General features: G+C 37.6%; 1 protein-coding gene across 1 annotated transcript; it reads left to right on the top strand.

Annotated features, from left to right (window-relative positions):
- Positions 1-21,033: 21,033 nt before the first annotated feature.
- Positions 21,034-21,966, top strand: LOC138441578 (olfactory receptor 14A16-like). Its single transcript, XM_069592702.1, has one exon. The coding sequence runs from the start codon at positions 21,034-21,036 to the stop codon at positions 21,964-21,966; it is 933 nt and encodes a 310-aa protein (XP_069448803.1).
- The last annotated feature ends 971 nt before the right edge of the window (positions 21,967-22,937 follow it).

Raw genomic sequence — 22,937 nt, forward strand, 5'->3', positions numbered from 1 at the left:
TATAGTTTTTCCAGTAGTCATGTATGGTTGTGAGAATTGGACTATAAAGAAAGCTGAGGACCGACAAATTGATTCTTTTGGACTGTGGTGTTGGAGAAGACTACTGAGAGTCCCTTGGACTGCAAGGAGATCCAACCAGCCCATCCTAAAAGAAATCAGTCCTGAATATTCATTGGAAGGACTGATGTTGAAGCTGAAACTCCAATACTTTATTCACCTCATGTGAAGAGCTGATTCATTTGAAAAGGCCCTGATGCTGGGAAAGATTGAAGGCGGGAGGAGAAGGGGCTGCCAGAGGATAAGATGGTTGGATGGCATCACCGACTCCATGGACATGAATTTCACTGAACTCTGGGAGTTGGTGATGGACAGGGAGGTCTGGCGTGCTGTAGTCCATGGGGTTGCAAAGAGTCAGACACGACTGAGCAACTGAACTAAACTTGCATGAAATATTCCCTTCAGTTCAGTTCAGTTCAGTTCATTTCAGTCACTCAGTTGTGTCCGACTCTTTGCCACCCCATGAATCGCAGCACGTCAGCCCTCCCTGTCCATCAACAACTCCCGGAGTTCACTCAAACTCATGTCCATTGAGTCGGTGATGCTATCCAGCCATTTCATCCTCTGTTGTCCCCTTTTCCTCCTGCTCCCAATCCCTCTCAGTATCAGAGTCTTTTCCAATGCGTCAACTCTTCACATGAGGTGGTCAAAGTATTGGAGTTTCAGCTTTAGCATCATTCCTCCCAGACAACACCCAGGACTGATCTCCTTTAGAATGGACTGGTTGGATTTCCTTGCAGTCCAAGGGACTCTCAGGAGTCTTCTCCTACACCACAGTTTAAAACCATCAATTCTTCAGCGCTCAGCTTTCTTCACAGTCCTACTCTCACATCCATACATGACCACTGGAAAAACCATAGCCTTGACTAGAATGGACCATTGTTGGCAAAGTAATGTCTCTGCTTTTCAATATGCTATCTAGGTTGGTCATAACTTTCCTTCCAAGGAGTAAGCATCTTTTAATTTGATGGCTGCAATCACCATCTGCAGTGATTTTGGAGCCCCCCAAAATAAAGTCTGACACTGTTTCCACTGTTTCCCCATCTATTTGCCATGAAGTGATGGGATCAGCGGAGAAGGCAATGGCAACCTGTCGAGAGCCAGCATGAGGAATTCCACCCATGACAAGGTCATGAGGCAGAGCTCTGATGGCAAGGCTAATCAGATCTCAGGTTTTTCCCCTGGAATTTCCTGAGCATCCAGCCACCCCCAAAAATAAGAATCTGCCTGCTTTTCCACTCTTCTGTTATTCTCTGGAAAAAAAAGTCAACTCAGGGCTTTAGTCTTCTGCATTTGAAAGGGATGTTTCAGTTAAACCCCCTCTGATTGCTCTCTAGCTTGCCTAAGGGATTCCCTGGACTTCTTACAGCTTGTGAATTGCTTGCAGCCCCCAACCGCTAGAGGCACAAAGCTTAAAAGCATCTTAAAGATACAGAGCCTTTTCTAAAGAGTTAAAAATTATATTGGTAGAGGGTTTTCACTGTTGACTCAATGATTGCCGCCAGGCCTCCATATTCTTTATCTTTTAGGCACCTGGGAGGATGTTAATCAATGTAAACGGGATATGGAAAAAGATATATAGTAGTTTTGATGTTAGCAACACTAGACTTTTGAGTTAATTACTTCTTTTGTTATATATCACTGCACTCCTCTTGTGTCCTTGCTATGTAAGAATGTAACTTTATTTTGTGCTTTCTGAGAATGGCACCAGACTTTGGGAAGATCAACATAAATAAGTCTTCTGGTTGACAAACCCTTATCAGAAAAAAAGGCTGTAAAATGTTAATTGGCCCTTTTGGCTGGAAGATGATGTAAATTACCTAAGACTTGTGTATACAATTAGGTATGCAGAGAGAAAAGCCTGGTTTTTATAAGAGTCTGGACTGCTAACGCTGCATAATTTGTGTTACCCATTGATGTCCATGTTTTATCAAAAGTATAAAAGGCCTTCTGAACAATAGAGGCTGGAGCCAGTCGCTGGACTGGTTTCCCCCGTGTCTCTCTCTCTCTCCTTTTCTTCCTTTCCCTCCCTCTCTTCTTTACTTTAATTTCAGGCTGACTTCCCAACTGGGGCATGAAGGCTTGCCAAGTCTACTTACTTGCCGTGGCTGTTAAGACCCACGTGCGAAAGGGAGCCTAAGGAGAGGCACCCTTAGATATTCAAGCGAGCGCTGGTGGCCCAACATAGATGGTGCAAATTCCTTTTCTGGAATTTTATTGGTCTTCCATGTAATCCAAGTTATTCAGCCCTCTTTCTCCATTTAATTTTCCTACTACACTATTTCTCCCTAATCTGATCTTATATTTCTATATTAATAAATAAATAAGCTTTCCTTGCCAATGCCATCCACCCTTCAAATTCCCTTGATCCACCAGGGCTGGACCCTGGCAGCAACCCACTCCAGTACTCTTGCTGGGAAATCCCATGGGCAGAGGAGCCTGGTAGGCTGCAGTCCATGGGGTCACTAAGAGTCAGACACGACTGAGCGTCTTCACTTTCACTTCTCACTTTCATGCATTGGAGAAGACAATGGCAATCCACTCCAGTATTCTTGCCTGGAGAATCCCAGGGATGGGAGAGCCTAGTGAGCTGCCGTCTATGTGGTCACACAGAGTCAGACATGACTGAAGCAAATTCGCAGCAGCAGCAGCAGATGGGACCAGATGCCATGACCTTAGTTTTCTGAATGTTGAGCTTTAAGCCAACTTTTTCACTCTCCTCTTTTACTTTCATCAAGAGGCTTTAGTGTTCCTCTTCACTTTCTGCCATAAGGGTGGTGTCATCTGCATATCTGAGGTTACTGATATTTCTCCTGGTAATCTTGATTTGAGATCACACTTCATCCATCCCAGGGTTTCTCATGATATACTCTGTATATAGGTTAAGTAAGCAGGGTGACAATATACAGCCTTGACATACTCCTTTTCCTGTTTGGAACCAGTCTGTTGTTCCCTGTCCAGTTCTAACTGTTGCTTCCTGACCTGCATACAGATTTCTCAAGAGGCAGGTCAGGTGGTCTGGTATTCCCACCTCTTTCAGAATTTTCCACAGTTTATTGTGATCCATACAGTCAAAGGCTTTGGCATAGTCAATAAAGCAGAAATAGATGTTTTCCTGGAACTCTCTTGTTTTTTTCCATGATCCAGCTGGTGTTGGCAATTTGATCTCTGGTTCCTTTGCCTTTTCTAAAACCAGCTTGAAAATCTGGAAGTTCACAGTTCACGTACTGCTGAAGCCTAGCTTGGAGAACTTTGAGCATTACTTTACTAGCATGTGAGATGACTGCATTTGTGCAGTAGTTTGAGCATTCTTTGGCATTGCCAAGATTCTTTGCCAATCCCAAGAAACTTTGGGATTGGAATGAAAACTGATCTTTTCCAGTCCTGTGGCCACTGCTGAGTTTTCCAAATTTGTTGGCGTATAGAGTGCAGCACTTTCAGAGCATCACCTTCCAGGATCTGAAATAGCTCAACTGGAATTCCATCACCTCCACTAGCTTTGTTCATAGTGATGCTTTCTAAGGCCCACCTGACTTCATATTCCAGGATGTCTGGCTCTAGGTGAGTGATCACCCCATCGTGATTATCTGGGTTATGAAGATCTTTTTTATTTCCTCATTTTAAAAGCCAGTTAAAGGCATTACAAGAAAAAAGTTCAAAGTAACATATGTCATGAATATGAAAGCAGAGACATAAGTTTGATCCCTGGGTCAGAAAGATCTGCTGGACTAGGAAATAGCACCCCACTCAGAGTACATCATGAGAAACGCTGGAGTGGAAGAAACACAAGCTGGAATCAAGATTGCCGAGAGAAATATCAATAACCTCAAATATGCAGATGACACCACACTTGTGGCAGAAGTGAAGAGGAACTAAAAAGCCTCTTGAGGAAAGTGAAAGTGGAGAGTGAAAAAGTTGGCTTAAAGCTCAACATTCAGAAAATGAAGATCATGGCATCCGGTCCCATCACTTCATGGGAAATAGATGGGGATAGAGTGGAAACAGTGTCAGACTTTATTTTTTTGGGCTCCACAATCACTGCAGATGGTGACTTCAGCCACGAAATTAAAAGACGCCTACTCCTTGGAAGAAAAGTTATGACCAACCTAGATAGCATATTCAAAAGCAGAGACATTACTTTGCCAACAAAGGTCCGTCTAGTCAAGGCTATGGTTTTTCCTATGGTCATGTATGGATATCAGAGTTGGACTGTGAAGAAGGCTGAGCACCAAAGAATTGATGCTTTTGAACTGTGGTGTTGGAGAATACTCTTGAGAGTCCCTTGGACTGCAAGGAGATCCAACCAGTCCATTCTGAAGGAGATCAGCCCTGGGATTTCTTTGGAAGGAATGATGCTAAAGCTGAAACTCCAGTACTTTGGCCACCTCATGCGAAGAGTTGACTTATTGGAAAAGACTCTGATGCTGAGAGGGATTGGGGGCAGGAGGAAAAGGGGACGACAGAGGATGAGATGGCCGGATGGCATTACTGACTCGATGGACGTGAGTCTGAGTGAACTCTGGGAGTTGGTTATGGACAGGGAGGCCTGGCGTGCTGCGATTCATGGGGTCACAAAGAGTCGGACACGACTGAGCAACTGAACTGAATAGAACTGAACTCAATCAGTAGTATTGCCAGGAAAATTCCATAGGCAGAGGAGCCTGGCAGGCTGCAGTCCATGGAATCACAAAGAATAGGACATGACTAAGCACGTATGAAAGCAAAACTTCTCAACCTAATATTCTTATTTTGAAATAAAATCTTCCACACAATATTAGCAAACTGAATCTGAAAGTAATTTAAATTGCTTTAAATTTAGATAGTGCGATATGGTCAGCCAGGATTTTTACAAAACAGTGAATGTAGTTTAATATAAGCAAGTGAATTAACACAACATTTCTCATTCACATAAAAAAATAGGGCTAAAAAATTACATGATACAAAAAAAATACAGAAAATATTTGACACAATCCATTTTTTAAAATATGATAGAACCCTACAAAACTAGAAGTAGATGGCAATAGTTTGATTATGATAAAGGGCATTTATGAAAACTCATAGCTAATATCATAATTAATGATGAAAGAAAAAATCTTTCAGCCTTTTGCTTTATTAACTCACATCTGCTCCTGGTATGACTTATTCTTGTTTCATAGACTTAGGTAGAAAAGGATAGCTGAAAGTTGTTAGATGCTCCTCTGAAGCTTTCAACTCTGCCACAGGCTTGAGTATCTGACATTTTATTCTATTTAGATGTTTAAGGGTAACCTCAAGTATAACATGGGCTTCCCAGGTGGTGCTAGTGGTAAAGAACCTGATTGCCTTGCAGGAAATGTAAGAGACATGGGTTCAATCCCAGGGTTGGGAAGATCCCTTGGAGGAGGGCACACAACTGAGTCCAGTATTCTTGCCTGGAGAATCCCATGGAAAGAAGAGCCTGGCAGGCTACAGTCCATAGGGTTGCAAAGAGTCAGACATGACTCAGGCAAATTATCAGGCACACACGCAAGCATAATATGACCAAAATCAAATCCTTTTATTTCACATGATGCAAATTTGACCTTCCCTACCATTCTCAGAAAGCTTAATTGAATCCTTGCTTAATGCATACCCTTAGGACTCTTTCTTGTTTCTCATATCATTTTCATTTCTAAAATTTATGGTAGGAGGAGCATATGCAGAAATTTTCTTTTTTTTTAAATTTAAATTTATTTATTTTAATTGGAGGCTAATTACTTTGTAATATTATATTGGTTTAGGCATACATCAGTTGAAACCATCTGCCTCTGATTGGGACTTGAACCAATGTGCTGGGACTTGAACCTGGCCAAAATTCTGCTTGGAACTTGAACCTACTCAGACAGACTCGAACCCATCCAGAACCCACAATCTCCCAACTGAGTTCACAGACCTAATAAATTCAGGACCTAATGAAGCTCAGGCTTTTGATGTCTCATTACAGAAAAAAGTCAGTGCGAGACAAAGTAATAGGTAAAAAGTGATTTTATTCAGAGAGAAACACACTCCACAGGGTATGGGCATCCTAAAGGGTGAGTGCAGCTGACACGAAATATAACAGGGCTAGTTTTTATGGACTGGGTAATTTCATAGGCTAATGAGTGAGAGCATTATTCCAACTATTGAGGGGAAAGGGTAGAGATTTCTGGGAATTGGGTAGTGAAAGTGGTGGAATTCCAGGTAAGCTATTTCAAATCCTAAAAGATGATGCTGTTAAAGTGCCACAGTCACTATACCAGCAAATCTGGAAAACTCAGCAGTGGCCACAGGACTGGAAAAGTTCAGTTTTGATTCCAATCCCAAAGAAGGGCAATGCCAAAGAATGTTCAAATTACAGCACCATTGCACTCATTTCAGATGTTAGCAAGTTATTGCTCAAAATCCTTTAAGCTAGGCTTCAACAGTATGTGAACTGAGAACTTGCAGATGTACAAGATGAATTTAGGAAAGGTAGAGGAAACAGAGATCAAATTGCCAACATCCACTGGAACATAGAAAAAGCAAGAGAATTCCAGAAAAACATCTACTTCTGCTTCATTGACTATGCTAAAGCCTTTGACTGTGTGGATCACAACAAACTGTGGAAAATTCTTAAAGATAAAGAATATCAGACAACCTGACCTGCCTCCTGAGAAATTTGTATGCAGGTCGAGAAGCAACATTTAGAACTGGACATGGAACAATGGACTGGTTCCAAATTGGGAAAGGAGTACATCAAGGCTGTATATTGTCACCCTGCTTATTTAACTTATATCCAGAATACATTATGCAAAATGCAAGGCTGGATGAAAGTTTCCTGGGAGAAATATCAATAACCTCAAATAGGATGAGGTTGATGACATCACCCTAATGGTGGCATAAAGTGAAGAGGAATTGAAGAGCCTCTTGATGAAGTTGAAATAAGAGTGTGAAAAAGCTGGCTTAAAACTCAACAATCAAAAAACTAAGATCATGCCATCCAGTCCCATCACTTCATGGCAAATAGATGGGGAAACAATGACAGACTTTATTTTCTTAGGCTTCAAAATCAATGCAGACAGTGATTGTATCCATGAAATTAAAAGCCACTTGCCCCTTGGAAGAAAAATTGTAACCAACCTAGACAACATATTGAAATATGTATACTATCATGTAAGAATTGAATCACCAGTCTATGTCCAATGCAGGATACAGCATGCTTGGGGCTGGTGCATGGGGGTGACCCAGAGGGATGTTGTGGGGAGTGAGGTGGGAGGCAGGTTCATATTTGGGATTGCATGTACATCCGTGGTGGATTCATGTCAATGTATGGCAAAACCAATACAGTATTGTAAAGTAAAATAAAGTAAAAATAAAAATTAAAAAAAAAGAAGATAAAAAAAAATAAACTCAGGCTATTTGCTCTCAAGCAAAAAAAAAAGCAGAGCCATCACTTTGCCGACCAAGGTCCATGTAGTCAAAGCTAAAGTTTTTCCAGTCGACATGTATGAATGTGAGAGTTAGACCATAAAGAAGGCCAAGCACCTAAGAATTGATGCTTTAGAACTGTGCTACTGGAGAAGACTCTTGAGAGTTCCTTGGACCACGAGGAGATCAAACCAGCTAATCCTAAAGGCAATCCACCCTGAATGTTCATTAAAAGGACCAGTACTGAAGTTGAAGCTCCAATACTTTGGCCACCTAATGCAAAGAGCCAACTCATTGGAAAAGACCCTGATTCTGTGAAAGATTGAAGGCAGGAGGAGAAGGGTATGAGAGAGGATAAAATAGTTGGATGGCATCACTGACTCAATGGACATGAGTTTGAGAAAATCCCAGGAGATAATGAAGAATAGGGAAGACTAGCATGCTGCAGTCCATGGGATCACAAAGAGTTGGGCATGACTGAGTGACTGAACAACAACTAACACTCTTTGGTCTTTTGATAGCACCTTGGAACTGTCATGGAGACTCTGAGTGTGTCATTTAGCTTGCTGACTGAGGATCAAGATCTAGCCGAAACTGACTTGTCTGTCATCTTGGGCCCATTTGATTCTAATCATTTTATGTTGGGTCCTCAGGCTATGTCATTCTTTCAAAAGTTGTGCCCTAGCCCCTTCCCTCCTGTTGCACGATCACTATAGTCCAAGCATCTATCTAGCCCTTATGTTCCAGCAATGGCTTCATTACTATTTTCCTGATTCACTTATTTCTATCTCTAGTCTGTTTCAACAAAGCAGCTATATCCTTCATAAGTATTACTTTTTGCCAAATCACTTTTTTCTTCAAAATGTGTCACAAATGTCTCGGTTTAATAAAGTTGATATTGAGTGATGTCAGTGTCATGATGTTATATGTTGTTCCATTCTTCTCTCCTTTTTGATTAACAGCTATTTGAATATCTCTAACCACATAAAATTCCTCTGTCCATTGCATCAGGACACACAGAAGGTTTTTACCCATCTGTTCATCTGCAAGTAGGCAAATAGTGTCTGTTGGAGCTGTAGAATCAAGAGAACGAGAAGGCCAGGTCCATTCCTGTTCACTCCCATTAGAAATACAGAAACCTGAAAATCACAAAAGTGAGTGCATACTCACCAGTGATAGAGAATTTGTGAAAGTTTAGTCTGCTTAACAGGAAAAACTGGCACACCACCAGAGAAGAAAAGAATGGGTATAGATGAACATACAAAAAAGAACATTGTCAATTTCATCCCTTTCCTGAGGGTGATAATGCAAGGGGCTGATTGGTTGGGCTTTTGATGGTGTCTGGCAACAACAAGGTTGTACCTGATAGGGGAGGTAGAAGATGGTGACTTCTCCCATTGAGGACGTGAAAGGTAAAAGTGTTGAGTGGCTGCTCAACTTGCCAGCTGTACAAGATGTGAAAAGAGGGACATATTTCTCTCCAGCAATATATGGATTTCTGAAGAGGAAGTTGTATGAATGGGGGGAGAGGAAAGAAAGTAAGTAGATAAGAATTTTATAAGGCATTGAAGGAATATGTTTCCTCCTGCCTATTCAGGGACATCAGCAATATATGTTCCTTATAAACATATCTTAAATAAAGTCATCATATTTCTACTTTACAAATATGAGAAAGGAGAGAAATAATGTAACAGATGAGAATAGAAAATAAAATATAGAAAGCTAAAGTTGTTTTTATTTTAAAAATCTCAAATATTTACAAATATGTATTGAAAATAGTGATTACCAAAAGAATAACTAGAAAAGGGAGAATATTCAAGAAAGAAGTATTAATTTAGAAACAGCTAAACCAAGAAAATTGATAGTAAATAGATGAGGTGACAGAGATTGTGTTTGTTGCTATTTTTATTTTAATATTGAGGAGTCAGTAATATTTTACAGATGTAAACCAAGAACAAAAACTAAAGAGGTGATAAAATACAGATTTACCTATCAAGTGGATTGGAATCAGATTTAAAAAAACAGCTCTAAGTTATTACAGTGAAAGCACACTTGAAAAATCAAAACAAAAAATTTATGAAAAGCTGAAAGAATAAGGCTATGGAGTTAATTATACATAGTCATAGCAATAAATGTAAATAGAGTCAATGTATCAATGCACATAAATATGTACTATTGTTGCTTAACTCACTGATGCATGTTGAAATAGTTTACATTATTGATGATCTTAGGATTGATTGAAATATTACACTTAAAATAATTCTTCTTGTAACATTGTTCCTAAAAAAAAGCAACAACAACAACCTAGTAGTTTTCAAAGATTTAATGTCTAACAGTAAGGGTACAGGTAAAGTAAATTATAATATTTACCCATAAAAGAGTAATAGTTGCTGTTAAAACTAAAGAAAGATCTTATGTATCAGCATTATATATATATTCTTGTTATTATATTATGCCACAAAAAAAAAACTACAGGCCAATATCACTGATGAACATAGATACAAAAATCCTTAACAAAATTCTAGCAAGCTGAAACAAACACTATGTTAAAAAGATCATGTGTCATGACCAAGTGAGGTTTATTCCAGGGATGCAAACATTCTTCATTATTTGCAAATCAATCAATGTGATACACCACATTAACAAATTGAAAGATAAAAGCCATATGATTATCTCAATAGATGCAAAGAAAGCCTTTGACAAAATTCAACACCCATTTATGACAAAAACTCTCCAGAAAGCAGGTAGAAAAGAAACATACCTAAACACAGTAAAAGCCATATATGATAAACCCACAGTAAACATTATCCTCAATGGTGAAAAATTGAAAGCATTTCCCCTAAAGTCAGGAACAAGACAAGGGTACTCACTCTCACCACTACTATTGACCATAGTTAAGTTTTAGCAATCAGAGAAGCTATCAGAGAAGAAAGCAGCAATCAGAGAAAAAAAGAAATAGAAGGAATCCAGATCGGAAAAGAAGAAGTAAAACTCTCACTGTATGCATATGACTTGATCCTCTACTTAGAAAACCCTAAAGACTCCACCAGAAAATTACTAGAGTTAATCAATGAATATAGTAAAGTTGAAGGATATAAAATTAACACAGAGAAATCCCTTGCATTCCTATACACTAAAACTGAGAAAACAGAAAGAGAAATTAAGGAAACAATCCCATTCACCATTGTGATGAAAGAATAAAATACTTGGGAATAAATTCACCTAAAGAAACAAAAGTATAAAACATTGATGAAAGAAATCAAGGAGGACACAAATAGATGGAGAAATATACCATGTTCATGGATTGGAAAAATCAATAGAGTGAAAATGAGTAAACTACCCAAAGCAATCTATAGATTCAATGCAATTCCTATTAAGCTACCAAAGGTATTTTTCACAGAACTAGAATAAATAATTTCACAATTTGTATGGAAACACACAAAAAAACAAAAAGCCAAAGCAATCTTGAGAAAGAAGAATGGAACTTGAGGAATCACACTGCCTGACTTCATGCTATACTACAAAGCTACAGTCATCAAGACAGTATGGTACTGCCACAAAGACAGAAATATAGATCAATGGAACAAAATAGAAAGCCCAGAGATAAATCCATGCACCTATGGACACCTTATCTTTGACAAAAGAGGCAAAAATATACAATGGAGAAAAGACAATCTCTTTAGCATGTAGTGCTGGAAAAACTGGTCAACCATCTGCAAAAAAATGAAGCTAGAACACTTTCTAACACTATACACAAAAATAAATTTAAATGGATTAAATATCTAAATGTAAGACCAGAAACTATAAAACTTCTAAAGGAAAACATAGGCAGAACTCTCTCTGAAATAAATCACAGCAAGATTCTCTATTACCCACCTTCCAGGGTAATGGAAATAAAAGCAAAAATAAACAAATGGGACCTAATTAAGATAAAAAGCTTTTGCACAATAAGGAAATTATAAGCAAGGTGAAAAGACATCCTTCATAATGGGAGAAAATGATAGCAAATGAACCAATTGACAAAGAATTAATCTCAAAAATATACAAGCAGCTCATGGAGCTCAATACCAGGAAAATAAAAGACCCAGTCAAAAACTGAGCCAAAGAACTAAACAGACATTTCTTCAAAGAAAACATACAGATGGCTAACAAACAAATGAAGATGCTCAACATCATTCATTATCAGGGAAATGCAAATCAAAACCACAATGATGTGCCATCTCATGCTGGTCAGAATGGCTGCTATAAAAAAATATTCAAACAATAAATGCTGCAGAGGATGTGGAGAAAAGGGAACCCTCTTATGCTGTTGGTGGGAATGCAAACTAGTACAACCACTGTGGAGAACAATGTGGAGATTCCTTAAAAAACTGAAAACAGAATTGCCATACAACCCAGCAACCCCACTGCAGAGCATACACACCAAGGAAACCAGAATTGAAAGAGACATGTGTACCCCAATGTTCATTGCAGCACAGTTTACAATAGCTAGGACATGGAAGCAACCTAGATGTCCATCAGTGGACGAGTGGATAAGAAAGTTTTGGTACATACACACAATGAAATATTACTCAGCTATTTAAAAAATGCATTTGAATCAGTTCTAATGAGATGGATGAAACTGGAGCCTATTATACAGAGTGAAGTAAGTTAGAAAGAAAAGCATTAAAGCATTAATTAATTTAGAAAGATGTTAAAGATTACCCTGTATATGAGACAGCAAAAGAGACACAGATGTAAAGAACAGATTTTGGATTCTGTGGAAGAAGGTGAGAGTGGGGTGATTTGAGAGAATAGCATTGAAACATGCATATTACCATATGTGAAGCAGATGACCAATCTAAGATTGATGCATGAAACAGAGCACTCAAAGCTGGTACACTGGGACAACCCAGAGGGATGGGATGGAGAGAGAGGTTGGAGGGGTTTTGGGACCAGGGGACACATGTACACCTGTGTTGATTTATGGCAAAAACCCTCATACTTTCTCTCATAGCTCAATTGGTAAAGGTTCTGCTTCCAATGGAGGAGACCCTGGTTTGATCCCTGGGTTGGGAAGATCCACTGGTGAAGGGATAGGCTACCCACTCCAATATTCTTGGGCTTCCCTTGTGGCTCTGTTGGTAAAGAATCCACCTGCAATGCAGGAGGCCTGTGTTTGGCAAGATCCCCTGGAAAAGGGAAAGACTGCCCACTCCAGTATTCTGGCCTGGAGAATTCCATGGACTGTATGGTCCATGCAGTCAGAGCCAGACATGACTGCACGACTTTCACTTCACTTCACTTCATGGCAAAAAACACCATAATATTGTAAAGTAATTAGCCTCCAACTAAAATAAATTAATTAATTAAAAAAATGGAATTATGTTTATCTTTACATGAAAACATTCTGAATTATGTGCAATGCATAATAGAAGATAATTACTTTGCTTTTGTTTGCAATATAAAAGTTTTATTAAGATATAATTCACATATTATACAATATACTATTTTAAACTCTACAATTTTGTGAATTTTAGTATATTCAGAGAGTTATGCAACATCACCATTATCTAATTTTGGAATACTTTCATCATTTAAGAAAGAAACTCTCTACCCCAAAAAAGTCATGATTTTCTCTTTACCTCTGTCCTTGGCAACCACTAAACCAATTTCTTTACCTGTAAATTTATCTATTTTGGACATTTCATATAAATCATGTAATATGTGGCATTTTGAATCAGAATTTTTTCACTGAGCATAATATTTTCATACCCAGAGGGATGGAGTGGAGAGTAAGGTGGGAGGGGTGTTCAGGATGGGGGGACAGATATGCACCTGTGGCTGATTCATGTTGATGTACAGCAAAAACCATCACAATATTGTAAAGTAATTACCCTCCAATTAAAATTAATTGATTAAAAAGTATGTTCTTGATTTATTTAAAATGATTGTATGAGTCTGATTATAATTTTTGTATTTTGTATTAAAAAAAAAACCCTTAAATATGCCTACTCAGAAAAGATATACAAGTATATACTGTTTCTAAATACCAGGGGAATATACACAACTAAAGCAAAATTAACTGTTATCAAAAGCAGATAGAAGCTACAACACAAAAGTGTTTCATTCCATGGCTCAAATTGGTTTCAACTGCCAGAAATCTATTAATATATTTCACAATTAATTTAATTAAAAACAATCACGTCCTCATAAACTTCAGCACTTTTAGTAAAACCTAATGATAATTTAGTAATTATTTATCCCTACAATATGTTTAGGTGTGCACCATGACACATAGTCCAAAAATATTAGAAATAAGAAAAATTTATTTTATATTTAATATATTCTTCTTTCCCAATATATGTAAATAAATATGAGCTTTCAAATGGGAAAAATGGCTAAATTATGTTTATTCTTAGAAGATTATGATTGCCTGCCTGGAAAACTATAAATATACTAAAGCAATAATTTAGTAATCAGCTATTAGTATGCCTACATTAATAAAGTAATTACAATCTGCATATACTTAGATTAGATAGTTCATATCTGTGGACTATAATGGAGGAATTTATACATTGATAGATTAATAAATTATTAGTTAACTTGCTTGGAAAATGAATAAAAGTATTGTAAAATGTTGCTATAAAAATTTAATACTTCTGAATGAGGTGAACAAAAGAATTAGAGCTTAAAAAAAACTAGAAAGGTACATTTTGGACTTTTTAAAAATAGTTTGGCCTAAAAATTGGGAGAGAGAGAAAATCTTTTCTAAGCAAGACCCCAAAGAAACCAGAACTTGACTGGTTTAAAAAAATTCTTTGGGCAAATATCATTACAGGAAAAAATGGGGGGGGGGGGGAAGCAGAGGAAAATTGTTCTTATGTCTGAGAAGCACGAGGCTGACAAATTTTAAATTTCCTAATATACAGAAAGCTTAAAGAAGATAATAAAGACCAATGAAACATGAAAAAAGTTATAAAAAACACTGACACAAAATTAAGACAAATGGCTCATACACATTTTAAAACTTGTGCAGCCTGACAAATATATTTACCTTAAAATAATTAAGGATTTTATTCATCATGTCATAATGTTAAAGAAAGATGACTTCGGATAAAAAATTGAAATACTCTGTGTCTCTTGGGATTTTGTCACAGCTCTAGTGATGAATGATGCAGCTCTTCTAAAGTCTCTTTCTTTACAAGGATCTTTTTTTTTTTTTTAATTTGAGTCTATTCTCAGGGTGCTTACTTACGCAATTGAAGGAAAATCACCTTAAAAAGTGAAGAAGCATAGGCAGGAATCCTGTTATACTGTGTCTGGAAAATTTTTGTATAAGATTATATTCTGCAGCTAAAAAAAAAATCCAGTGAAGTTCATGCTATTCTTGCTCTGAACCTGTGTCCACAGGTGTTCTGAACCTATTACTTCACTTTGCAACCCTAGTACTTCTGTAAGTATTCATTTTTTTTTGTTTTTGTTTTTAATGTGTGTATAGTAATCTGTTTGAAGTTCAGAAGAGGTAACATGAGTGAAGTAGACAGACTGAGAGTATTATGAACATTAGCTGTTACTGTTATGTTCTGGAAGTCCATAAAAAGAGATAGAAAGGAGAAGACCCCAATAAACCAATCCTCTCTTAGTCACTGTATCCCATCTTCTGGAGGAATAGGGAAGCACTGGGATATGAGGTTGGTTTTCATAAATAGAGGCACCATGCAGAGGAAGAGGGTTAAAGTAATCACCTCTGTAAAAGTGTTTAATGATGACAACCTGGGATAAAAGTAAGTCTGAGTGTTACCACAGCATATAGTATTCAAGTATGTCAAGCTTAAGAGTGAGGCCCTTGTGTCCAAATCCTGCTTCTGCATTGTGTCATGTGGGATTGGTTTCTTAAGCTCACCACAGGTCTGTCTCTGTATAATGGGTATCTAAGATGGGTTGCTTGAGCATGGATATGTGCTCAGATGTGCTTAGTTGCTCAGTTGCTCAGTTGCCCAACTCTCTGCGACCCCATGGACTGTAGCCTGCCAGTTTCCTCTGTCCATGTGATTTTACAAGCAAGAATACTGGAGTGGTTTGCCATGCCCTCCTCCAGGAGATCTTCCAGATCCAGGGATTGAACTAGGGTCTCCTGCATTGCAGGATTCTTTACCAGCTGCCCTACCAGGGAAGCCTGAGCATTGATTTAAGTCATATTAAATAACATGGGACCATCTTAGAATGTAGCAGGTGCAGGCAAGTGCTCAAGAACTCACATTCTCAACAGTACTTTTCACAAACTGTTAATCATTCTTTTTTCTTTTTTAATATTATTTTTGTTTGTGCTGAGTCTTCATTGCTGTATGCAGGCTTTCTCTAGTTGTGGTGTGCAGGAGCTACACTTTGTTGCACACTATGGGCTCTAGGGGCTTCCCAGGTGGTGCTAGTGGTAAAGAACCCATCTGCCAAGGCAAGAGATGTAAGAGATGTGGGTTCTATCCCTGTGTTGGGAAGATACCATGGAGGAGGGCATGGCAACCCACTCCAGTATTAATACCTAGAGAATCCTCTGGAGAGAGGAACCTGGTGGGCTACATTCCATAGGGTTGCAGCGAGTTGGACATGACTGAAGTGACTTGTCACATACGAGTGGGCTCTAGGCACACAGGCTTCAGTAATTGCAGCGCATGGACTCAATAGCTGTGGTGCATGGGCTTGGATGTTCCTCGGCATGGGATCTTCCTGGACAAGAGATAGAACACGTGTTTCCTGGAGTCTTAACCACTGGACCACCAGGAAAGTCCTGTTAATCATTCTTCCCTTAAACTAGCTGCCAAAATGCATGCCTTTTCAGGCCCACTTATTCTGAAGAAAATAAAATACCAACCTGTTATATAGGGTGGGGGAGGGTAATGCTGAATTAATTCCCCTTCACAGGTACGTGAATTTGACTTCTGAGCTATAAAACAAAAAGGTGAGCAATTCAGATTAAAATTATTTATGGGCCTAGAGATATTTTAAGAACCTCATCAAAATATAAGAAATTTTTATTGCATTCCAACAAAAATTTGTTTTAAAACTGACTGCCTGAATAATTAAAATAAAAAACATTTCCTAATATTTTGGCTTGGTCAGAGACAATTAAGTGTTTGAGGATTATTTCCACATGTTCTGCTTTGAGTCTTCCTGTTGGGGCAGATCTAAGGAAAGGAAGAGAGGCCAGTGCCCATCCCATTCTGACCCCGGACATTGAAGTCAGGGTGAATCAGGCCATTGGAAGTCTGATGGTCTTTCAAGGGACAAAAGGTGGCTTTTTTCACCTCTACAAAACCTTCCAACAATGCAATAACAATGAAAGGACTTTCTTTATACCAGTGAAAAAATTTTTATTTTCTTTCATAATTAATAAAAATACATACAACCATTTTATGCAGAAACATTAAGCAAGCTGTTCATCCTCTCGGATATAAGGATGCTTTCTTGCAGACTTTTTCTTCTTTGTCTTTAAGAAGCAGGAATGTTTGCTATAGCACTGCAGTTCAGAACAAGGTGAGCCACAGTGGGAAAGAGGCACAAAGTGATTCAGGCACAGACTTGCACATTCTACCTCTTGCCTGGTTTAGAAGCAAGGGTGGAATAATTCATAGCCTCATCTGTGTCTAGAATTTTATTCTCACCTCTCCTTCATTCAGTAACACATTCAAAGCTTCCACTCATCTTTCTCACATTTATTTTGTGCTTTTTCTTTCCATTTCAGACCTATTTCATTCCAGAACTTCTTTTAATAACCACATGTGTACTATTAAAATAACGCACTCACTTTTTTTGCTTCCTCAAAAAAAATCTTTTATTAAAAAAATTTCTAAACCTAAAGAACTGTTGATTTTTGGAAATGCTGTCTTTACTATACCACCCTCTTTAAGTCTGCAAGTGCCCTTTGTAATCAGAGTAGACAAAAAGCTGAACTACTCATTTCTACATCACATCTCATGCACACACCTTTGCTACACGTGATTCTACATAAACGTTCCTTAAGCTGCCTAGTCTTGTTCCTGCCTTGCTCACACTTTTTCCTGTTTTTGAAGAAGGAATATTCTCTTCTTCCTTCCTGAACACTGTCAATATTTCAAGGGCTAATCATTTCATTTCCCACATTTCTTCATCTAATCCACAGTGACTCCCTTAGAATTCCTGGAATATTTAGTATCCACCCTCTTGTGCTTCAATAAATACCATCTTACAAGTTTATTATAGTTGTAGAGTAAGAAAACATTATGTTCTCATTTGTCATTTAATTAAAATGTAAATGCAGAGCAAGTTTGAGGTAAATTTTTTTCTGGATCTTTAAAGGAAAGTTGGCAGTATTGCTTAGAGCTTATTTTGATTGCTAAAACCACCAAATTAAGCTTGAAGATGGATGAGAAGAAAAATAAAAGTAATTTGGGGGAACAACCACTTTTTCTTGTTTTATTGAGACAAAATTGACATATAACATTGTGAAAATTAAAGGTAGATTATGTAGTGATATATATATATACATATATATATATAAATGATTACCACAATAAGATTAGTTAACATATGATCATCTTATATAATTTTGTTTGCTTTGTTTTATTTTTGCTTTTTTTATGGTGAGAACTTTTAAAATTTACTCTGTCAGTAACTTTCAAATATAAACATGTAAAATAGTATTCTTGACTATAGTCCACCATGCTATTCCCATTATCTTACTTGTCTTATAACTGGAAGTTTATATGCTTTGACCTTGTTTACCCTTTTCCTCACATCCCACCTCCTCCATCTTTGCAAAACACCAATCTGTTTTCTGTTTCTATAACTGTTTTTTTTTTCCTAGTTTTCACATTTAAGTGAGATCATAAACTACATTTATGAAGGGGAAAAAAATCCTGCCAGTAGGGCACAGATGTAGGTATATAGAATTGGAAGGCAGCATACATTAACCATGCTTTTAGGAGGTAAGAATTTGGTGTAGGAGAAATTACAATGATATTCAAATAAATAGAAGATCATGAGAGAATTTTTCCAGGAGAGAACTATGCAGGGTACTGTATTGCTGGAACTGATTTTAAAAAGTTAAATTCAACTTATTATTCAAAGTTTTTTTTTTAATTTTATTTATTTTTTTTTAATTTTAAAATCTTTAATTCTTACATGCGTTCCCAAACATGAACCCTGTCACACAATGAGTTACTTTGTATTTTCATTGCTTTGTGATTATATCTAATGATTTGAAGTAGAATGCAAGTTTTCAGAATTTTTCCCATAGAGCATATACACTTATAAGTAATCAACATTAACATTTTGGATGAATTTGTGAGTGGTTGTCTGAATAATGAAATTCAAAATGCATGAGAGAGAGAAAAAAAAGTAGAGTGAACCCTTGGGGCAGAAGAATAAGAGAAAAAGAAAAAAAAATTGACTTTAAGATCAATAATATAGTGTACGAAAAATAAGTTGTTGCATTCACTGAGTTGAGTAAACAGTTATTAGATTAGGAATTCAACATGCTAGGCAAAAATCTTGGATCTGCTTAAGATGGCCTCACAAGGGAAGTTTGCATAAATTATCTCTTCTGAATAACAGTAATAAATACACAAATTAAAAGTTTTACTAAAGGGCATGGAATGTCCAGGGCTTCCCCAGTGGTGACTCAGCTGTAAAGAATCCTCCTGCAATGCAGAAGCTGCAGGAGCCATGGGTTCTACCCCTGGGTGGAAACAATCCCCTGAGGAAGGGCATGGCAACCCATTCCAGTACCCTTGCTTGGAGCAGGAGGCTACAGTCCATAGGTTCGCAAACAGTATGTCATGACTGAAGCAACTTTGCACGCATGCACGCATGCACACATGGGGTGTTTGCATTGTGCATCAGTACACTATGACTTTCAGAAGATTGGAGCCATTCTTCTGAAGCAAGAGAGTAAGAATGTTTCTCATTTAAACACCAAGGAGGACATTTAATTCTCTCCATCATGTAAATAATGGGGTAACCTGTGATTAAAAAAAAATGAAAAAAATAAATAAATAAAAGGGAAAAGGAAAGCTGGCCAAGCAGGTGTGAATTAGGAGAGTATATTGCCTCAGATAGTTAAGTAGGAGATGTAGCTATAAATGCATGATTCATTGAAATGATTTTGGAAAGACAACAGCAACAATGTTGAAGATCTGATGTAAAGGTAAAAACTTCTTACCTGTTTGAAATTAACATTATGCTGAAAATGTAAAACTGTTCTGTTCTACCTGTGAGTAGTATTTAGTTAAATAAAATATAACACAAAGAAAAAACTTGAGACTGTCTAAATTTTCTGTTGTCTGTGTTCCTAATAAGTTGTCTAAATATTTCTATATAAGACCTCTTAAGCCTTTTCATAAGGTTTGACTCTGAGTATCAGCAGTTGTCATTCATGTCAAGTGCTAAAGTATAATTTTGGAAAAGAGGATAAAATAATTACTCTTATACACATATGAAACAAACACAGGTCAAAATTTTTTATCCAACTCATTAAAGTCAAGTAAAGTCGCTCAGTCGTGTCCGACTCTTTGCGACCCCGTGAACTGTAGCCCACCAGGCTCCTCTGTCCATGAGATTCTCCAGGCAAGAATACTGGAGTGGGTTGCCATTTCCTTCTCCAGGGGATCTTCCCAACCCAGGGATCAAACCCAGGTCTCCTGCATTGCAGGCAGACGCTTTAACCTCTGAGCCACCAGGAATCTGCAAGATATAATTATAAGTGGTTCAAAAGAGAAATCAAAGTACTACACACATGAAGGCAGAAAAAGAATGCTGAAGTGAATTTGCAAGTAGATGTATAAAGGGTCTAACTATAAAGCAAAATGAATAACATCTAATTTGTATTTCTATGAACAAGAATAATTTGCTGTACTGACTATTCCTGCAACTTCATTAATTGAAATTACTTCAAAGACAATAAAATGCAATGATGATCCAAAACACGTGTGCACACACACACACAGAGTTTTCTCATTTCAAAGGTTTTCACAGTTTTTCTGACTCTGGCATAAGGAAGAATGATTTAATGAGTAGAGAAAATGCTTGTTGAAGGTTTTCTTGTTGAGAAGCTATACTAGTTGTTTTTATATGCATTGTCCAATTGTATTAGAATAATAATCGGACAAGAAAGCTTACTCTGGAATTTGAGTCAACCAATGCTTAGATAATTAATTCATTAGAAAGTAAGTAAGTGGCTAAGTTTAAATTTGTGTTTAAGACTGATCGATCAAAATCCACTGCCTCTCTCACTACATATTGTAAAATAAAGTATGTATAATTTCACTTGAGTGAGATACAGAGAATTAGGCCTTAATCCACATAAAATTATGAAGTAGATGATTTGAACTGGACTGGCACCCTGTTCAGTCATACTACTATGTGATCACTGTGGTAAAATAAGCTCATTGGAACTTGCTATTAGTTTCATGAAGTCTCAATTATTCTCACAGACATGAATGTGAGTGGGAGAAAGGGAAGTTAAAATAGAACAGCAAACCCTCTCAAGCTGAGCCTCAAGTTGTTTACTTTTGTTCTTTTTCTTTTAGAGTAAGTCAGTGATTAAATGTCAAAGAAATGGACAATTTTACCTCTAGGAGCACATTTTTTCTAATGGGATTCAGTGATATTCGGGAGATCCAGATCTTTCATGCTGTGCTTTTTTTGCTAATTTACCTGGCAGCTCTGCTTGGGAATCTTCTTATCATCACGCTCACCACCAAGGATCATTGCCTCCACACGCCAATGTACTTCTTCCTGAAGAACTTATCCTTTCTGGATGTTGGCCTCATTTCCATCCCTGTCCCCAAATCCATCATGAACTCTCTGACCAATGACAACACCATTTCATTCTTTGGATGTGTTTCACAGGTGTTTTTCTTTTTCCTTTTAGCCACTACAGAAGTAGCGCTACTCACAGTCATGTCCTATGACCGCTATATTGCCATCTGCCACCCACTCAGGTATGACATTATCATGAGCCATGGAGCCTGTGTGCAGATGGCTGCCTCTTCATGGCTCAGTGGAAGTCTCAATGCAATTCTACACACAGCTTTTACCTTTTCTACACCCATGTGCGGATCTCCTGAAGTTCATCAGTTCTTCTGTGATGTCCCACAACTGCTCTCTCTGGCTTGTTCATTTAACACTGGGGAATTAGTAGTCATTGCGCTCAGCCTAGTGCTAGATTTTGGCTGTTTTGTGTTTATTGATATATCTTATATTCACATCTTCTCCACTGTGCTGAGGATACCCTCCAGACAAGGCAGATCCAAAGCTTTCTCCACATGCTTGCCACACCTCATTGTTGTGACTTTGTTTCTCTCTTCTGGATATTTTGCCTACTTACGCCCATTACCCAAATCTCCATCACTTTTGGATTTGTTAATTTCAGTATTCTATACTGTGGTGCCACCCATCATGAACCCCCTAATCTACAGCCTGAGAAATAAGGATATGAATATGGCACTAAGGAAACTGAAAATAACTGGATATTTTCAATCAAATTAGAAGAATTTATTTTACATCCATTGTGATCTTTTAATTCACTGACATAATTATCTGAGACACTGATGGCACATTCTGACAGTAATATTAAATGTGTAGAGAAAGATTATCATGAAAGATTTGGTTTTACTTATTGAAGTGATACTAATAAGCATGATGCCTGTCGAGACCAAATGGATGATAAAACCAATAGGGTTCTAGTTGAAATTGTAAAGATATATGTTGTCCTTATGTTTGTCATCCTAATGGAAACATCATTTTATGTGACAACTGGCAAACTGAGCAAGGTGCTAGGACTTCAGATATAAACTCGGGCTCTTGCAGGCAAACCAATTTTATGGTCACTTTTAGCAAATGTGATACCTGAAATTCCTTGTTGGATAATGTATATAATTCATTCTCAAATTAAAGAAACCAGGTAGAAGTGAAGTGAACACTGCAAAACATTGCAAATATAACCAGATGCAACTCAATTGTACAAGTTAAAATGGCCAATTTTATGCTATGTGGATTTCATCTTATCAACAAGACAAAAACAAAAACAAAGCGACAGTCTGTTATCTATCTGTCTTCCTCTTTTCTTTCTCAAACCTACAATATGGCATTTTCTGGTATAGCTTGCACCCGTGCAGTCTAGTGAGACAAGACACATGTACTAAAGCCTAGCTTTGTTATAGACACATATATTTGCTCATACTAATATTAAAACAAGCTCCTGGGTGCATGGAGTAAAGAGGCCAAACACAAAAATGCTTAGCATGAAGGCAGGTGTAGGGAGGCAATTTGTGCTTTTGTAAAGCAAATATCTAAGCTATATTTCAAAGGCTAAGAAGGAATTGAATCTGGAAAGTGGGGAGGAAAACCGAAGTAAAAACGTATTGGAAAATGAAAACAAACAAACAAAAAAAACCCCAAAGGGCAACAATGGGTTATAAAAACTGTGTGACTGATACAGGACTGAACTACAATGACCC

The sequence above is a fragment of the Ovis canadensis genome, chromosome 5, assembly GCF_042477335.2.
Source record: "Ovis canadensis isolate MfBH-ARS-UI-01 breed Bighorn chromosome 5, ARS-UI_OviCan_v2, whole genome shotgun sequence".
NCBI classification, from domain to species: domain Eukaryota; kingdom Metazoa; phylum Chordata; class Mammalia; order Artiodactyla; family Bovidae; genus Ovis; species Ovis canadensis.